An 18,728-nucleotide genomic window follows, 5' to 3' on the forward strand; every position below is an offset into this window, starting at 1 on the left:
AGTTAGGATATGGGCAGCAGAGTTCTGGATGAGCTCAAGGTTTTGGAGGGTGGAAGATGAGAGGCCGGTGGGGGAGCATTGGAATAGTCAATTCTTGAGGTATCAAAGGCATGGATGAGGATTTCAGCAGCAGATGAGCTGAGGCAGGGTCGGAGAAGGCAACGTTATGGAGGTGGATGTTGGCAGTCTTGGTGATGGAGAGGATTTGTGGTCAGAAGCTCATCTCAGGGTCAAATAGGACTCCAAGTTTGCAAACGGTCTGGTTCATCCTCAAACTGTGGTCATGGAGAGGGATGAAGCACTTTGAGACATTCTGAGGTCATGAAAGGCGCTAAAAAATGCAAGTTCATTCTTTTTCCTTTATTAGTTTCTCTGTTTGCTGTTGGCCAAGATTTGGAGGAAGGGGGAGAAGAGAACGTCCCTGTAAATGTTGCATTTCAGAGTATGAAGATTGTTTCAACATTTCACGATTGCCACATCCACCAACACAGAGAGAGAGAGAGAGACTCAGGAGGTGTCATCATCAGTCACATCCGGGTGGATTTCAATAAATGATCTTGCTGCATCTGGTGGATCTTCATATCGGGCAGAGCTCAGGCGGAGAGGATGCGCTGGAGTTTGGAATTGGTGCAGGCCCTGGTCGTGCTCGTGCTGTGGGTCTGCTCCGGCTCCGGGACCGGCTGTCCATGTTCGGATCGGGCTCTGTGCGAACCCGTGACCGTGGAGCATGAGTTCGAGGTGGGTGTTCGGGGCTTGGGGGTGGGTGTTTGGGGGCCGGGGGTGGGTGTTCGTGGGCTGGGGGTGGGTGTTCGGGGGCCGGGGGTGGGTGTTCGGGGGCTGGGGGATGGTGTTTGGGGGCCGAGGGTGGGTGTTCGTGGGTCGTGGGTGGGTGTTCGGAACAGTCTGAGGGGTGTGGGTCGGGGTGAGGGACAGGTGGAGCTATTGGGATGGGGGTAGTGGGGGGGAGGATTGTCCGATTATTGTTGAAATGCAAAGTGTCTCATATTATAATCCGTATGTTAAAGTGTTAATGTTGGTATAGTTCCAGTTTGTATAAAATAGGACGAACAGTAGTATTGAGCAGTGCAAAGATATTTTAACAAGTGCAGCTTCCATAAAATGTGTTTTTAAATATATTTCTGCAATGTGCAGAGTCTTAAATGATGTGTGATCTAACTCCTGCAGTGTGTCTGTCTAATACCATGGTTCAGGTCACCGGTTTGTGGTTTCCACAGAATATTGAAAATCCTGGAATCTCATGTGATAAAAATGACATTTGACTTTTTCACTTATTGTTAAACTGGGACCTTGGCCACGATTAAACTGAATACAACGTAACAGATCTTTAAAAAATACATTGGTTGCAAAATGACTCTGTAACTGCTGACTGTATTGATGAGGTCAGTATTTACTTCAGAGCAATGTTACTAAGTGGGCAGTGTGGCAGCAACAAGAGCACCACCAATATAACCTGCAGGCTCGATGTGTTCATTCTGCTTTTATCCCACTTCCCCCACCTTCCCACCAACAAAACATTCTTCTGACAGATGGGTGGGATAAAAGTCTCCTCTGTCTGTTGGTTCCAAGAATGAATAAATTTGAATTTATGTCGCACCTCATGTCCTCAGGATGTCCCAAAGAACTTCACATGAAATGAATCACTTTTTGAAGTGTTGTCGGCAAACTCAGCGGCAATTTTTAAAAATTTGTTCATGGGATGTGGGCGTCGCTGGCAATGCCAGCATTTATTGCCCATCCCGAATTGCCCTTGAGAAGGTGGTGGTGAGCCGCCTTCTTGAACCGCTGCAGTCCGTGTGGTGAAGGTTCTCCCACAGTGCTGTTAGGTAGGGAGTTCATGATTTTGATCCAGCGACGATGAAGGAATGGCGATATAATTCCAAGTTAGGATGGTGTGTGACTTGGAGGGGAACGTGCATGTGGTGTTGTTCCCATGTGACTGCTGCCCTTGTCCTTCTAGGTGGTAGAGGTGGCGGGTTTGGGAGGTGCTGTCGAAGAAGCCTTGGACAGTTGCGACAATGCATCCCGTGGATGGTACACACTGCAGCCACTGTGCGCCGGTGGTGAAGGGAGTGAATGTTTAGGGTGGTGGATGGGGTACCAATCAAGCGGGCTGCATTGTCCTGGATGGTGTGGAGTTCTTGAGTGTTGTTGGAGCTGCACTCATCCAGGCAAGTGGAGAGTATTCCATCACACTCCTGACTCGTGCCTTGTAGATGGTGGAAAGGTTTTGGGAGTCAGGAGGTGAGTCAATCACCACAGAATACCCAACCTCTGACTTGCTCTTGTAGCCACCGAATTTATATGGCTGGTCCAGTTCAGTTTCTGGTCAATGGTGACCCCCAGGATGTTGATGATAATGCCGTTGAATGTCAAGGGGAGGTGGTTAGACTCTCTCTTGTTGGAGGTGGTCATTGCCTGGCACTTGTCTGGCGTGAATGTTACTTGCCACTATTCAGCCCAAACCTGGATGTTGTCCAGGTCTTGCTGCATTGGGGCTCGGACTGCTTCATTATCTGAGGGGTTGAGAATGGAACTGAACACTGTGTAATATTCAGTGAACATCCCCATTTCTGACCATATGATGGAGGGAAGATCATTGATGAAGCAGCTGAAGATGGTTGGGCCTTGGTCACTGCCCTGAGGAACTCCTGCAGCAATGTCTTGGGGCTGAGATGATTGTCCTCCAACAAGCACTACCATCTTCCTTTGTGCTAGGTATGACTCTAGCCACTGGAGAGATTTCCCCCTGATTCCCATTGACTTCAATTTTACTCGGGCTCCTTGGTGCCACACTCGGTCAAATACTGCCTTGATTTCAAGGGCTGTCACTCTCACCTCACCTCTGGAATTCAGCTCTTTTGTCCATGTTTGGACCTAGGCTGTAATGAGGTCTGGAGGCGGAACCAAACTGAGCATCGGTGAGCAGGTTAATGGTGAGTAAGTGTCGTTTGATAGCATTGTCGATGACACCTTCCATCACTTTGCTAATGATTGAGAGTAGACTGATGGGGCAGTAATTGGCCGGATTGGATTTGTCCTGCTTTTTGTGGACAGGACGTACCTGGACAATTTTCCACATTGTTGGATAGATGCCAGTGTTGTAGTTTCACTGGAACAGTTTGGCTGGAGGCGTCGCGAGTCCTGGAGCACAAGTCTTCAGCACTACAGTCGGGATGTTGCCGGGGCCCATAACCTTTGATGTATGCAATGCACTCAGCTGTTTCTTGATATCACGTGGAGTGAATCGAATTGGCTGAAGACTGTCTTCTGTGATGGTGGGGATGTCAGGAGGAGGTTGAGATGGATCATCTACTTGGCACTTTTTGCTGAAGATGGTTGCAAATTCTTCAGCCTTGTCTTTTGCACTCACGTGTTGGACTCCGCCATCATTGAAGATGGGCATGTTTACAGAGCCTCCTCCTCCCGTTAGTTGTTCAATTGTCCACCACATTTCATGACTGGGTGTGGCAAGACTGCAGAGCTTTGATCTGAACCGTTGGTTGTTGTGGAATCTCTTATCTATGTGTATAGCATGTTGCTTCCGCTGTTTAGCATGCATGTAGTCCTGTGTTGCAGCTGCACCCAGTTGGCACCTCATTTTTAGGTACGCCTGGTGCTGCTCCTGACATGCTCTTCTGCACTCCTCAATGAATCAGGGTTGATCCCCTGGCTTTTTGATAATGGTAGAGAGTGGAATATGCCGGGCTATGAGGTTACAGATTGTGCTGGAATACAATTCTGCTGATATGTGCAGAGCAAGGTCCCACAAACAGCAAGTTGCATGAATGAACAGTTAATGTGTTTCTGCTGATGTTGGTTGAGAGATAATTGTTGGCCAGGACACCAAGAGAACTCCCTGCTCTTCAATATTGCCAGCGTTCTATTAGATCCACTTTAACATCTCATCCAAAAGACAACCCCTCCAACAATGCAGCACTCTCTCATTACTGCACAAAAGTGTCAGCTCAGATGATGCATGTTTGATAGTCTCAGTCCAACTCAAAGGGCCCAAATCACAAAACTGTGATGAACTAAACTGCAGCACTAAACAGGCAGTCTCATTTGAGAACACAGGATGGTTGGTGTGGGAAATGGAAAAATGTCACACTGGTGCAGTATGCGCTGTTTCTCTTTCTCGGGAACTATATTCTGATCTAGTCTTGCTGGTCTCATGGTAGAAATGCTTGATTTGACACCAGGTACCTTGAATGCAAAATTTTTTAAACTGGAACACTAAAATCCCTTGTATAAAGAGTTTATTTAGTTTAAGTTGTCCTTTTGAAGTGTATTGAGCACCAACACTTGGAATGGAGTATTGGGATGTGAGCTCCGTTTCCTCATGTTGTTCAGTTCCTCTCACCTGCACTATTGTGGAGATGGAAGTTCTGAGAGGTTGTTGCTCTTTAGCATATTCTTTTTTTCTGGTGGCTGCATTTAGATCGACATTGGTGGTAACCTGAGAATCAGTTCACCAGCCGTTCCTTACCCCGTAACCTGGGGAAATGATAATGGGCCAAATTTTGCTCTAACAGGGCATCTAACGGTGCTTGCCGTTACTTGGACCTGCCCTTGCACGTTTTTGAGTGGCAAGTTGCTGAAAGTGCGAACTGATAACGGGGCAGTGAGTGAAACAGGGCATTTGGGAGCTGAGTGAACAGGGCAAGAAACAGGGTATCTCCTTAACCAATGAGATTGAAGGTAGTGAAATTCACAGTGCAAGGATTGAGAAGTGAGTGAAAGGGGAAGTGAAAAAAAGTTTTAATTTTAAAATTGACATTTTTAAAATCTCCAACAGCAATTAAATCCTGAAGGAATGAGACTCCACTCTTGTAATAGTTAATTATCAGTGCCAGAGATCTTGATTGCCGATAATGAACACATTCACCGTCGTTAAAAAGTTACTTAGACTGGAATGGAAAAGACGTAACTTTCCATGGCGAGTTCAGTTTGAATCTCCTGCACAAATACATGAACTTCACGTCGTTCAATGCATTTTAAGGTTGAGCAAGATAGCTGGATGCTGTTTTCGTGAAGCTAACAGCGGAGCAGCCCAACTCGGTCAGCAACTTGTGGATGTTTGAGTTTAACTGCGTATCTGCCCCTCGCCTGAAGTTGCTGTACCATTTACACATAAATAAAACGAGCCCCATTCGCCTCACCGTTATTTTGTCAACAAAATCTGGGCCATTGATTGTGAAAATATCTATTTTTAAATGGCAGTTCTCTGCCCTTCATTACTGCAATTGACTGCTTTATTTTGTACTAGGTCTTTGTCTTTGATGTTGGAGGAAAGGATTGGAAGTATTATGACTGGTTTAAGGTCACGACTATTGCAGCCTTTGGACCATACGATCCTGAGCTTTTGTGTTATGCTCATGCGAATCAAGTTCGAGTTGTCCTGAGAGGTAAGTAATTTTATCACAGAAAAAACAAATGTCCTTCTGTCTTCCAATGCAAGCTGTATTATTGAAAACCACATAAAAGGACATTCAGTGCACAGCCTTGAATTGCTATTTTTGACATTACAGTGCTGAAATTCCCCTCCAGCTCCGGTACAGCTCTCGCAAATTATTCTACATTCCATCTATAGCATATGAAAAATCTTATATCCACACACACCTCCTGTCAACAAAACCTTACTTTCTGTTCTCAAGTTTTTCACACTTTTGTTGCAACTTTTTCCATTTATAAATTCCTCTGTCCACATTTATAATGGGAACTGTCTCCGTAAACTTGATGCACTGTAATTACATCCTCCCCACCAGTGGTGGCACTGTAGCACCTCTGTTTTGCATCTTTCAGCTCAAATTGCCATTTAAATAAAAATTACAATTGATCAAAGTATTATATTAAATATCAGGACAAAATTCATGATTTCACAATGGGGACTGAGTTACATCTGAACACCCTGGTTGAATTATCCCCCACACTCCAATCCTGCTTCGTCTGAATACGACACAAGTCAGGACTCTCTTTGTCCATTGCCATGGGAGATTGACTGGTGATGTATTTTTATTCTACTTTTCACCTCCCAAACTTGCTGGATTCGTGAGCACTGAGTGGGAGTCTTCTGATCTAGGAGTAGGGGAGGGGGAGAATTCTGAGGAGGGAGATTGTGGGATCCAGCAAGGACTCAGGAGATGGTCAGGGATTGCTGGGATCTGGCAGTATTGGGGAGATCGGGGAATGAAGGGTCTAACATGTCTTGTTGGGGAGGAGGGTGGTCTAATGGAATGCGACCAAACTGCTATTGACATCTTTGGAAGCATCAGTCCCTCACCCCTCACATGTTCCTGCAAGTTCGGTGCCCGAACCACCGCTTCCCTCATCGTCGCCCTATTCCGATCTTCTGTACTTGCCTGGAGCATTTCAGCAGAAATGCTTGGTTAAGAAAGCCGTAAAAAGCACAAACAAATCATTGGGATTCATTTCTGGAGGAAAATAATTCACAGCAGAGAAGTTATGTTAATCATGTATAGGTCCTTGGTTAGAAAACACTGAGAGTACTGTGCACAGTTCTGGTCTCCATACTACAAAAAGATACAGAAGTACTGGAGAAAGTGCAAAAAGGATTTACAAGGATTATATCAGAACTGAGAGAGTATAACTATCAGGAAAGACTGAACAGGCTGGGGCTCTTTTCTCTAGAAAAGGGAAGACTGAGTGGTGATCTGATAGAGGTCTTTAAAATTATGAATTGGCAAGATGTAACGAGTGCCACAGGAATCAGTGTCCGAGTACATGAATCACAAAAAGTTAGTATGCAGGTACAGCAAGTGATTAGGAAGGCAAATGGAATATTGTCATTTATTGCAAGGGGAATGGAATATAAAAGTAGAGATGTTTTGCTACAGTTGTACAGGGCATTGGTGAGACCACATCTCAAATACTGTGTGCAGTTTTGGTCTTCTTATTTAAGAAAGGAAATAATTGCTTGGAGGTAGTTCAGAGAAGGTTCACTCGACTGATTCCTCAGATGAGGGGGTTATCTTTTGAGGAAAGGTTGGATAAGTTGGGCCTGCATACACTGGAATTTAGAAGAACGAGAGGTTATCTTATTGAAACATATGAGATCCTGAGGGGACTAGAAGGGTAGATGATGAGAGGAGGTTTCCCTTTGTGGGAGATACTAGAACTAGGGGCCACCAGTTTAAAAATAATGGGTCTCCCATTTAAGACGGAGGTGTGGAGGAATTTTTTCTCTCAGAGGGTCGTGAGTCTGTCGAACTCCCTTGCCAGGGAGCGGTGGAGGCAGGGTCATTGAATATTTCTAAGGCTGAGTTAGATAGACTCCTGATTAACAAGGGAGTCAAAGGTTATAGTCGGTAGACAGGTAAGTGGGGTTGAGGTCACAATCAGATCAATCATGATCTTACCAAATAGCAGAGCAGGCTCGAGGAGCCGAATGGCCTACCCCAGCTCTCGTATGTTCATATGTTCATAATTTTCCATTTGTGGGCAAGTCGAAAACTAGAGGTCATCCAAAACTATAAGATAGTCACAAATAAATCCAATAGGGAATTCAGGAAAAACTTCTTTCGTCAGTGAGTGGTAAGAATGTGGAACTTGCAACCACATGGAGTGGCTGATGCAAATGACATAGATGCATTTAAGGGGAAGCTGCAGAAGTATATGAGGGAGAAGGATATGTCCAGGCTTTGGAGACAGGCTGAGGCCTTCAAATAAAAACTGTTCACACCATCACTTGATGGCCGTCGTGTGGAACTATATAACCACAGGCCACATTATAGGCAAAATTCAATTACAAAGGTGACAGGACGGGCGTCACCAGATGTGAACACAATTAAAATAGAAAAACAAAAGATACTGTTGACAAAGAATTTTTGAACAGAAAGATGACAGGACATACTGTTTTTAATAACCTATAAATAGATAGGTGGAACTTTTATTCCCTGGCACAGCAGCAGTCTGCCACTGATGCCAGGATTTAGAATGAAGAATGCAGTTTAATGAAAGCCCGACCCAATTGTGTCCAGAGCCCAGCACACACGCTCCATTCTTCCGACTCTGGGCCGCTGAGATTTCTCCTCTTCCTCCATCAATGGCAGAACCTTCAGCTGTGACCCTCTTGAACTCCAGATTCTTCTTCTTCAACCTCTTTGTCTTGCTATTTCTCTTCCTATCTTCGAAAGCCTCCACAAAACCGACCTGTTTGACTGCGCCTTTGGTCTCTTCCCTCACGTGTCAGCATGGCTCAGCTTTAGCACTGTGTCTCTCCTCCTGGGTCAGAAGGTTTTGGGTTTACTCCAGGACTTGACACATAAGTGCAGTACTGAGGGAATGCTGCATTGCCAGAGGTGCTGTTGTAAACAATTTTACAACACCAAGTGAAAATTGGAACCAAGTCCAACGATTTTATTTGAAAATCACAAGCTTTCGGAGGCTTCCTCCTTCCTCAGGTGAATGTTTCAGAGGTGCTGTGATTCAGATGAGACCTTAAACAAGGGCTCCACCTGCCTATTCTGTTGGATGTAAAAGATCCCATTGGCACAATTCAAAGAACAGGGAGTTCTCCTGGTGTCCTGGACAACATTCATCCCTCAACCTACATCACCAAATCAGATGAACTGGCCATTTATCTAATTTCCTATTTGTGGGGCCTCTCTGGGTACAAATTAGCGACCACATCTGCTTACAAAGCAACAGTGATTATGCTTCAAAAATAATTAATTGGCGATGAAGCATTTAAGGACATCCTGAGGATGTGTCAGGCACTATGTAAATACAAATTCGAGCTAAATCTTCCTCTACTACTTCCTACCTGATGTTGGCAATTCTGTCCTGCATAGTGTCTTGGGACACAATGTTGTGCGAATGATGCTCTATAATTGGAAGTTGTTTCTTCACCCTTCACCAGGAGTTTTTTCACTATGGAACACTGTATACAAACAACGCCGAGAAAAGTGGGTCGATAAGCAATTGCAGTTGGCAAAAAGGCAATTTATGGATGGAATCAATTTGGATGTGAACATTGCTGTTAAAAAACCATCTCGAGGTTATTTCAAGATCCCTCAACTGGTTTCCGAAACCATGGATGTGTTCCACCGTGAAATACCTGGGTCTCAGGTAAAGAAGCCATTTTTTTAATTAAATGGGGATAAGCAATTTACTTTCTACTTAATCATAAAGGAAGATTGATATTTTTCTGGATAAGTGAATTGAAATCATGATTTTTCGCTGCTGTTTATCAGTGCATCATCTTGTTACAAAGCTGCTTTGACAATTGCTGAGGTTAGAAATTTTAGATTGAATCAGTTTAAGCTGGATATACAGCAAACTTGATGCTGCATCACTTGTAGCCCAGAATGATACAAGTGACTTGAGTTCCAGCTTCCATGGATGGCATAGTTCGAACTGTAATTTTCACATAGGTTCTCAGAAGGTTCCAGCACAGTAGGAGGCCGTTCGGCCCAGCGTGCCTGTGTTGGCTCTTTGAAAGAGCTATCCAATTAATCCCACTCCCCTGTTCATAAGAACATAAGAACATTGCCCTGGAATTTTTTCCCCTTCAAGTATTTATCCAATTCCCTTTTGAAAGTTACTGTTGAATCTGCTTCCACCACCCTTTCTGGTTTTATATTCCAGATCATAACAACTCTCTGTGTAAAAAAAATTCTCCTCATCTCCCCTCTCATTCTTTTGCCAATCTCCTGAAAGCTGTGTCCTCTGGCTATCAACCCTCCTGCCACTGGGAACATTTTCTCCTTATTTACTCCGTCAAAACACTTCTTCAAAGGAAGAAATGTTTGTCTTAATGTCAAGCCCTATAACATCCTTCAGAAATGTCCCACAGTTTATATCTAATGAGTTACTTTGAAATAAAGGGACCATTAAGTAGGCAAAAAAGGAAATCACTCTCTGCATTTTTATTGGGTAAAGTTTGAAGCAGACTTTCACTGCTGAGAAGTTTGCACATAACGGACTTTGCTAACTCAGATTACAGTGATTTAATTCTTGACCTTCGGCTCCCGAATGCCTTCTTGTTCAGGCAGTGACTACATGAGCCATGCAAATCCTGGTTCGTGCTGAGTTATCTGATTTCAGCTGGGATGTTGGAGGGCACAATTTACCCCGAGTGCCACTGGGTCGGGGAAGGTCAAATGAACCATCTGATCATTATCTGGAAACCTCCCACTGGAAGTGTGACCGTGCAGATGGCCACCAATTGGGTTAGTCCCCCCACCCATGTTAAAATTGCCTGCCAGCACTCAATGTCTGGCCTCGCGTAAAAGAACTTTGGCCACTTTGACTCGGTATTGGAGTGTGGCTGGCCCTTTTGGGACTACAATTTGGTTACAACTTAATGCCTTTTGGAGAGGAGGAGAGAAAACTGACAGAAAATTGGAGGAAGAAGGTGAGTGAGCAGTGGGGAATTGAACCTGATTAATATTTGATAACCGAGGATCCTATTAATTCTAACTCACAATTTGCCCCAACTTTATCCTGTTCCTTTTTATACAGTCATGAACACTGTCGAACTCCTAACCTGTTAAATTCACAGTTCCCATGGACCATGTGCGAGTGCATGTAAAAACCATATAACTACTCGTGATATCCAACATAAGGTATGAGATGAAACTAACTTCTTCTTGTTACTCTTTGGCCCTTAGGTCACATTTAACGTGCCTTGGTCTCCAGACTGCATTGATGGCCGATGCTATGACTTTTTGAGAATTGCAAATTCCTCTGACTTTTTATTTGTGATGTCCTATGATATGCAGAGTCAAATGTGGGACAATTGCTTTGCAAAGGCAAATGCTCCCTATTACCAGACTTTATCAGGTATGTACAATAAGACCATCTGGTTCAGGGTCTACCTGCCCGATATCAATGTGAATCTAAGACCCTCATTATTTTTTTTCCCCATTTAGGTTACTCCGCTTATATCAATCTGGGAATTGATTCCAGAAAGCTCGTGTTGGGAGTTCCATGGTATGGTTATGACTATCCTTGCACACAGTTTTTTGAGGTAAGGTTTTGTCATTATCTGGCTTTCAGTAATCCGAATTATTTAGAATAGACTATTGTAAAGCATTACAAAAGAGCCAGAGGTGATCTGGGGAAACATTTTTTTTACGCAGCGAGTTGTTATGATCTGGAATGCACTGCCTGAAAGGGTGGTGGAAGCAGATTTAATATTCACTTTCAAAAGGGAATTGGATAAATACTTGAGGGGAAAAATTTACAGGGCGATGGGGAAAGAGCAGAGGAATGGGACTAATTGGATAGTTCTTGTGACGAGCCAGCACAGGCATGATGGGCCGAATGACCTCCTCCCTTGCTGTACTTACTATGATACTATGATGTTATGATTGTCTTGTTGCTGTGCAAAATATCCCATTGATTCACTGTTCTGGAGAAATTATTTGTTTGCAGTGCTTGCTCTCTGGGCTTACCTTATCTGTGCTATTTAACATTTTATTCCACTGAGGCCTCCCCTTAACTGCATTCTTCTCGGCTGTAAATCTTAAGCTTCTCTAATCTTTTCTCAAAGCTCATCCTTTTAACACAAGGGATCATAAGAACATAGGAACAGGAGGAGGCCATTCAGCCTCTCAAGCTGTTCCGCCATTCAATTAGATCATGTCTGATCTGTATCTTCATTCCATCTACACACCTTGGTTCCATAACCCTTAATACCCTTCCCGAACAAAAATCTATCAATTTCAGTTTTGAAGTTTTCAATTGACCGAGCCTCAACAGCTTTTTGGGGGAGAGAATTCCAGATTTCCACGGCCCTTTTCGTGAAGAAGTGCTTCCTGACATCACCCCTGAACAGCCTTGCTCTAATTTTCAGGTTATGTCCCCTTGTTCTGGACTCTCCCACCAGAGGAAATACTTTCTCTCTATCTACCCTATCAACTGCTTTGATCATCTTAAACACGTCAATTAGATCACTCCGTAATCTTCTATATTCAGTCTTGTTGCTGTCTATTTGAAATTACAACCTTGTCCTTGTCTATAAATGTACTATTTAATTTTATATATTTCAGTGAGAGACCCTCCTGTCCAAATTGTAAAACTTATTTTTCTCTAATTGTTCCTCTTTACACTTAGAGATCAGTCATGTTGTTACTGCATTTTTGAAGTTCCCAAAGTAACTATATTTTCATCCTTTTGTATTTTCAGACTGGTAGGTGTGTATTGGAAAAGATTCCTTTCCGAGGTGCCCCTTGCAGTAATGCAGCTGGACGTCAGGTCCCATACAAAGAGATCGTACAGCATGTGCACAAATCAATTACTGGCAGATATTGGGATGATGAGCAGAAAGTCCCGTCTTATATCTACATGGTAAGACTATCAATCAAAACACAATGGAGAGTTGTGCATTGTCCATTCTTTGCAGAATGCAAAGCTTGCAGTATTTCATGATTCAATATTCCCTGTGTACAGGATTCAGCACAGTTCAGAATGTACAGTTTATACAGTAGAAAATGTGTGTAGTTGGAGAATAGCCAAGAAAATGGGAGTTGACAGACAAAGCACCAAACCCAGTTCCGTTTGTTAAGACATTGTGTATGACCAGTTGCAAAAAATGAGATGAGCTGTGGTCTTTTCAAATCGATCACTTTGCACAACCCATATTGACCCTCCTGTGAAAATTAGCGATTGTTTGGTTTGTGAAATGTGTGCCCCTGTCTCCCATTTGATGATCAATTTAGCACAAAAGATTGACGGTAGCGTGCCCTGTACATAAGAAAACTGAACAGTAGCAAATACCACACACTCTCGACCTACTGCGTTCTAATGTCCTTCAGGAAAGGAAACCTGCCGTCCTTACCCGGTCTGGCCTATATGTGACTCCAGACCCACAGCAATGTGGTTGATTCTTAATTGCCCTCTGAAATGGCCTCGCAAACCACTCAGTTGTAAAATCCAGATACGAAAAGTCATAATGAGAATAAAACCGGATGGACCACCCGGCATCGGACCACTAGGCACCGGACACGACAACGGCAAACCAAGCCCAGTCGACCCTGCAAAGTCCTCCTCACTCACATCTGGGGACTTGTGCCAAAATTGGGAGCGCTGTCCCACAGACTAGTCAAGCAACAGCCTGACACAGCCATACGCACATATCTTTCAACCAACTTCCCAGACTCTTCCATCACCATCCCTGGGTATGTCCTGTCTTCATCAATGACCTTCCCTCCATCATAAGGTCAGAAATGGGGATGTTCGCTGATGATTGCACAGTGTTCAGTTCCATTCGCAACCCCTCAAATAATGAAGCAGTCTGATCCCGCACGCAGCAAGACCTGGACAACATCCAGGCTTGGGCTCATAAGTGGCAAGTAACATTCGCGCCAGATAAGTGACAGGCAATGCCCATCTCCAACAAGAGAGGCTCCAACCACCTCCCCTTGACATTCAACGGCATTACCATCACCAAATCCCCCACCATCAACATCCTGGGGGTCACCATTGACCAGAAACTTAACTGGACCAGCCATATAAATACTGTGGCTACGAGAGCAGGTCAGAGGCTGGGTATTCTGTGGCGAGTGACTCACCTCCTGACTCTCCAAAGCCTTTCCACCATCTACAAGGCACAAGTCAGGAGTGTGATGGAATACTCTCCACTTGCTTGGATGAGTGCAGCTCCAACAACACTCAGGAAGCTCGACACCATCCAAGATAAAGCAGCCGCTTGATTGGTTCCACCACCCTAAACATTCACTCCCTTCACCACCGGCGCACAGTGGCTGCAGTGCGTACTATCCACAGGATGCACTGCAGCCACTCGCCAAGGCTTCTTCGACAGCACCTCCCAAACCCGCGACCTCTACCATCTAGAAGGACAAGAGCAGCAGGCACATGGAAACAACACCACCTGTATGTTCCCTTCCAAGTCACATACCATCCCGACTTGGAAATATATCGCCGTTCCTTCATCGTCGCTGGGTCAAAATCCTGGAACTCCCTTCCTAACAACACTGTGGGAGAACCGTCACCACACGGACTGCAGCAGTTCAAGAAGGCGGCTCACCACCACCTTCTCAAGGGCAATGAGGGATGGGCAATAAATGCCGGCCTCGCCAGCGACGCCCACATCCCATGAACGAATATAAAAAAATACCTAGTCACATGTCTAATTGACGTTGGCCAAGTTTGCTGAGATACTTGATGCACTGCAGTCAAAGGCTGTGATGCTTGAGCTTTCAGCAGTAACATTGAAATCATGTTTTCCACCTTTCGATTGCAATATTTTGTTACTTTGAGCAATTTGAAAAGATTATTTTGAAATGATAGAATGTTCCACATTGAGTTAAATCAGACCTTGGATAATTCGATTTATTTTTTTAAATCATTTTCTCTGGAGGCCCATGCTAACTCTGACTTGCAAGTCATCTATCTCTTTCTATTTCCCCCAAATCATTTTTTTCCCAATCAAACACCATAATCTTTTGACTTGTTGCATCCGAATTGACATCTGGGCTGTTCATGTGGATTTTTCGAAATTGCTGTACTGAGGGAGTGCTGCACTGTCGGAGGTGCCGTCCTTCAGATGACACGTTAAACTGAGGTCCCGTCTGTGCTTTCAATGTGTGCCTTATGTTCATGTGTTGCACAGCATCCAGATGAGTTAATTGGTTTGGGTGTTAAAAAAGATAGACTTGGAGCTGCTCCTGCTCCGTTCCCGTTACTTGTGTGGACGTGCAGCGGAAAACCGCGTTTGTGCACGGAAATGGAGTTTCTGCCGATGGTCAGGGGACGGAGTGGGAGAAGCCCTGAGGAAATTGCCGGCCGTAGCCGTAAGTCCCTAATTTTTGAGATTGTTTTGCTCATTTGTCATTGTGCATTTTCTCATCGTACATTTCAGTCCATTCTGTCTTCTGCTGATGAAGATTTTCAGCATAGTGTCTCGAACTGAGCATTGACCCAAACCCCTCGCTCCTATCTGTGTAACTCTTTATTTTTTTATGGCAGGTTAATAATACATTTCATGAGGTCTGGTATGACGATCCACAGAGCATTTCAATTAAGTCAGCGATCATGAAGAAATTGAGACTCCGTGGCATAGGCATGTGGAATGGAAATATGCTGAACTACAGTGATGATCATTTCATAGTAAAGCAAACTGAAGACATGTGGAATGCTCTTTGCCCTTTGTGAGGAAAACGGCGACGTTGAACCATCTCATCTTAACAGAATGTAATCATTTAATTTTGCAAGTAAACTCAGCAAAAAGTGAGCTAGCTTCCAACATTAGAAATTAAAGATAACGCAGATCTAGGGAACAGATTTAACATTTTGTCGAGCTAACGAATTTCTATTCAATGAAAAGAAAATGTACGAATACAATTTGTACTCCAAGATCTGGTCACTTCAGGCATCTCAAGTTGTTTACAAAATGCATCAAATCTGTATTGACTTTCATAATGCTTAATGATAGTGCAGGTTAAAACATCTCGCCGCTAATTATTTACAATTCAGAAAACAAGTCAGCTTTCCCGTTGGGTAATAATCCAATTCTGATATGCACACGCGTGTTGTCTGTTTTATGCACATCTTAATTCTTGACAATGATTTTGATGATTTTATTTTGATTGGTTATCATTTTGAACCAAGATAACTTTAATTTTCAACTTTCCTCCATTAAGGGGGGGTGAACGGACCAGATAATAGTATCCTGTGTACTGCTAGTATTTTTATTTAATTGTAATATTACAAGACAATGTAACTATTTGAATTTTATTCCACCTGAGTGCTTTACAATTGTCTATTCTTGAAAAGCAATTTAAATTTTTACGGGAACACGTATTTCACAAAATAAAATGTGATGTTTCCAAAGTAAGTGTTTCAGTTGTGTTGCTCCAGGAAAGTGGGGTTTGTGTAAATATAAAACAGTTGTGGTACCGGTTAAAAAAATTCCCCTCAAGTCTAATCTTGGCACATATATTTAGTAGTCCTCAGTTAATCACTTGCCCTCCTCGTTGCCAACATGTGAAACTCAGTGTTGGGGGGAGGGAGGTCTGTGTCCCATTTTATCTTTATTTACTTTGTAATATTACCCAGCAAGAATTGTCCTGGTCTTTATTCCTGACACAGTTTTCTTCATTCACAATATTGTTTGACGAACTCTGTGCGTGAGATTATGGTCTAACCATCTCATAGATGAAAATGATAAGACAAAGAAGGCAATAAAATTGGTGCTGTCATTAAATAATACGTAAGTAAGACCATACTTGATCTTTAATATCTTTAACTGATTTCTCGAGGTAAAGTGATCATTTCGTCGAACAGGAAGCAAAGTTGTCAGAATGGGGGACGGCGAATCAGTCCACTGATCTAATCTTTCCATGTTAGCAGACTGGAGCCCGCTGGCAATTGTACCAATGGGCACAGGAACCAGTTTAGAGCAGGCACTGAATTGGCAATGCAGAGAGCTGTCAGGGAGATCACACTGCTCAATAGGACCCGTGAGCATCATTAAAGCTGAAAGAGCTGGAAACATGACTTCATCTTATCAAGTTAATCATGGGCTGGGTGAGAAAAGGAAACTTTCTTTTTTTCTTTTCCCTTTTTTTCTTGAGAATGATAAGGCAAGTTCTTTCCTTTCTTTCCTTTCCTCTTTTTTCTTTTTCGATCTTTTCTCTTTTTCTTTTCTGTTCTCTTTTTTCTTTTCTTTCTTCTAGTTTCCGTTATCCTGTGCTCTCGAGCATTTCCAGCTGTTTCAATAGGATTTGTACGTTTGCTTTAAAACAAAAGCATTGAAGCAATTCCTACCCAAAATGGAATAAGACTCTTAGTTAATGGTGTAGAAAGACCTCTGAACCAGCAAGTTCCAAGTCCAAGTGATGAGTGGCCTTTCCACTCCTAAAGGGATATTGGTGACAGATTTACATTTCAGTAACCTCTTCACATTCCTGCAAACCTGTTAACTTGCCTATTCTGCATTACTTATCAGGTAACAAGCAATAAAGACTTCAGATCCTGAATTTCTTCTTTTACTTACTTTAGGATAAATGTTCGTATCATTTTAGAGTGGTGAATTGCACAAATATAGTCATTTCTTTTCTACAAATGTATTTATTTGAGAAAATAGCGCAATATATATATGTGAGAATACTGAGAAAATCCGACTTCTGAGAAAGAGGAAAGGATATCACACCACGGTTTCCCGAATTTCCCTCTGTCGACGAGGGTTGGGCAGGTTGCTGAGGCCTAAGCAAGGTACATTCTTGGGGTCTGGGCAGAGGGAGAGTTGCCCACTACCGGGGCCCTGACCCTCCAAAAGAGGCTTCATCAGGTCTTCAGCTGCTGCCCAGGGATAACCACCACCCCTCTCCTGGTGACCTCTGTGGTCAGCAGTGCTAGGTGGGTTGCATTACCAGTGGCAGTGCGGCCAAGGATCTGCTGGAGGCCTTCCCTGATGTGATGGGAGGTGGAGAGGGTGGGAATATCCAGGTCGCTGGGAATGCTGCAGTCGGCATCATCGCAAGATATTCCTTGATTCATTATTGTGCAACTCACTGCAGGCATACTTTGAAAGTTGCTGCAACAAAATATAGTTCAGAATTTGTTAATATGTGACAGTGGAATACCCTAATATAGAATCATAGAAATTTACCGTACAGAAGGAGGCCATTCGGCCCATCATGTCTGTGCCGACCAATAAAGAGCCATCTCGCCTGATCCCACTTTCCAGTTCCTGGTCCATAGCCCTGTAGGTTGTGGCATTTCAAGTGCATATCCAAGTACCCTTTAAATGCAATGAGGGTTTCTGCCTCTACCACCCTTTCAGGCAGTGAGTTCCAGACCCTCACCACCCTCTGGATGAAAACATTTTTCTTCAACTCCCCTCTACCAATTACTTTAAATCTATGCCACCTGGTCATTGATCCCTCTGCTGAGGGAACGAGGTCCTTCCTATCCACTCTCGCTCGGCCCCTCATGATTTTATACACCTCATTTAAATCTTCCCTCAGCCTCCTCTGTTCCAAAGAAAACAACCCCAGCCTAACTAATTTTTCCTCTTAGCTAAAATTCTCCTGTCCTGGCAACATCCTCATAAATCTCCTCTGTACCCTCTCGAGTGCAATTACATCTTTCCTGTAATGTGATGAACAGAAATGTATGCAATACTCCAGCTGTGGCCTAAGTAGTGTTTTATACAGTTCAAGCATAACCACCTTGCTCTTAAATTCTATGCCTCGGCCAATAAAGGAAAGTATCCCATTTGCCTTCTTTGCGAGAACCAGGCTGAATATAGAAAGTTCAGAGGGAAAGTGAGAAAGGAAATAAGAGGGGCAAAGAGAGAATATGAGAATAGATGGGCGGCCAACATAAATGGGAATGCAAAAGTCTTCTATAGGCATGTGAACAGTAAAGGGGTAGTAAGAGGAGGGGTGGGGCCATTAAGGACCATGAAGGAGAACCACTCATGGAGGTAGAGGGCATGGCTGAGGTACTAAATGAATACTTTGCATCTGCCTTTACCGAGGAAGAAGATGCTGCCAGGGTCTCAGTAATGGAAGACATAGTTGAGATACCAGATGGATTAAAAATTGATGAAGAAGAGGTACCAGAGAGGCTAGTGAAACTTAAAGTAAATAAGTCACCCGGTCTGGATGGGATGCACCCTACGTTGCTGAGGGAAGTAAGGGTGGAAATTGCGGAGGTACTGGCCATAATCTTCCAAACATCGTTAGATACGGTGGTGTTGCCAGAGGACTGGAGAA

At 43.6% G+C, this 18,728-nt stretch overlaps 1 protein-coding gene across 1 annotated transcript; it reads left to right on the forward strand.

Moving 5' to 3' along the window:
* The first annotated feature begins 606 nt into the window (after positions 1–606).
* LOC137325609 (di-N-acetylchitobiase-like) lies at positions 607–16,727 on the forward strand. Its single transcript, XM_067990875.1, has 9 exons — positions 607–738; positions 5,288–5,426; positions 10,087–10,211; positions 10,653–10,824; positions 10,914–11,011; positions 12,172–12,333; positions 14,655–14,798; positions 14,974–15,114; positions 16,683–16,727. The coding sequence occupies exons 1-9, from the start codon at positions 607–609 to the stop codon at positions 16,725–16,727; spliced, it is 1,158 nt and encodes a 385-aa protein (XP_067846976.1).
* The last annotated feature ends 2,001 nt before the right edge of the window (positions 16,728–18,728 follow it).

Source organism: Heptranchias perlo, chromosome 9 (genome assembly GCF_035084215.1).
Source record: "Heptranchias perlo isolate sHepPer1 chromosome 9, sHepPer1.hap1, whole genome shotgun sequence".
Taxonomy (NCBI): Eukaryota; Metazoa; Chordata; class Chondrichthyes; order Hexanchiformes; family Hexanchidae; genus Heptranchias; species Heptranchias perlo.

Bases quoted from the DNA above. Each gene is read 5' to 3' on its own strand.
- LOC137325609 (XM_067990875.1), top strand. From the start codon at position 607: ATGCGCTGGAGTTTGGAATTGGTGCAGGCCCTGGTCGTGCTCGTGCTG. The intron at 10,212-10,652 runs GTTAGTCCCCCC...TTTGGCCCTTAG, and splicing joins TGCAGATGGCCACCAATTGG to GTCACATTTAACGTGCCTTG. The intron at 14,799-14,973 runs GTAAGTCCCTAA...TTTTTATGGCAG, and splicing joins GGAAATTGCCGGCCGTAGCC to GTTAATAATACATTTCATGA.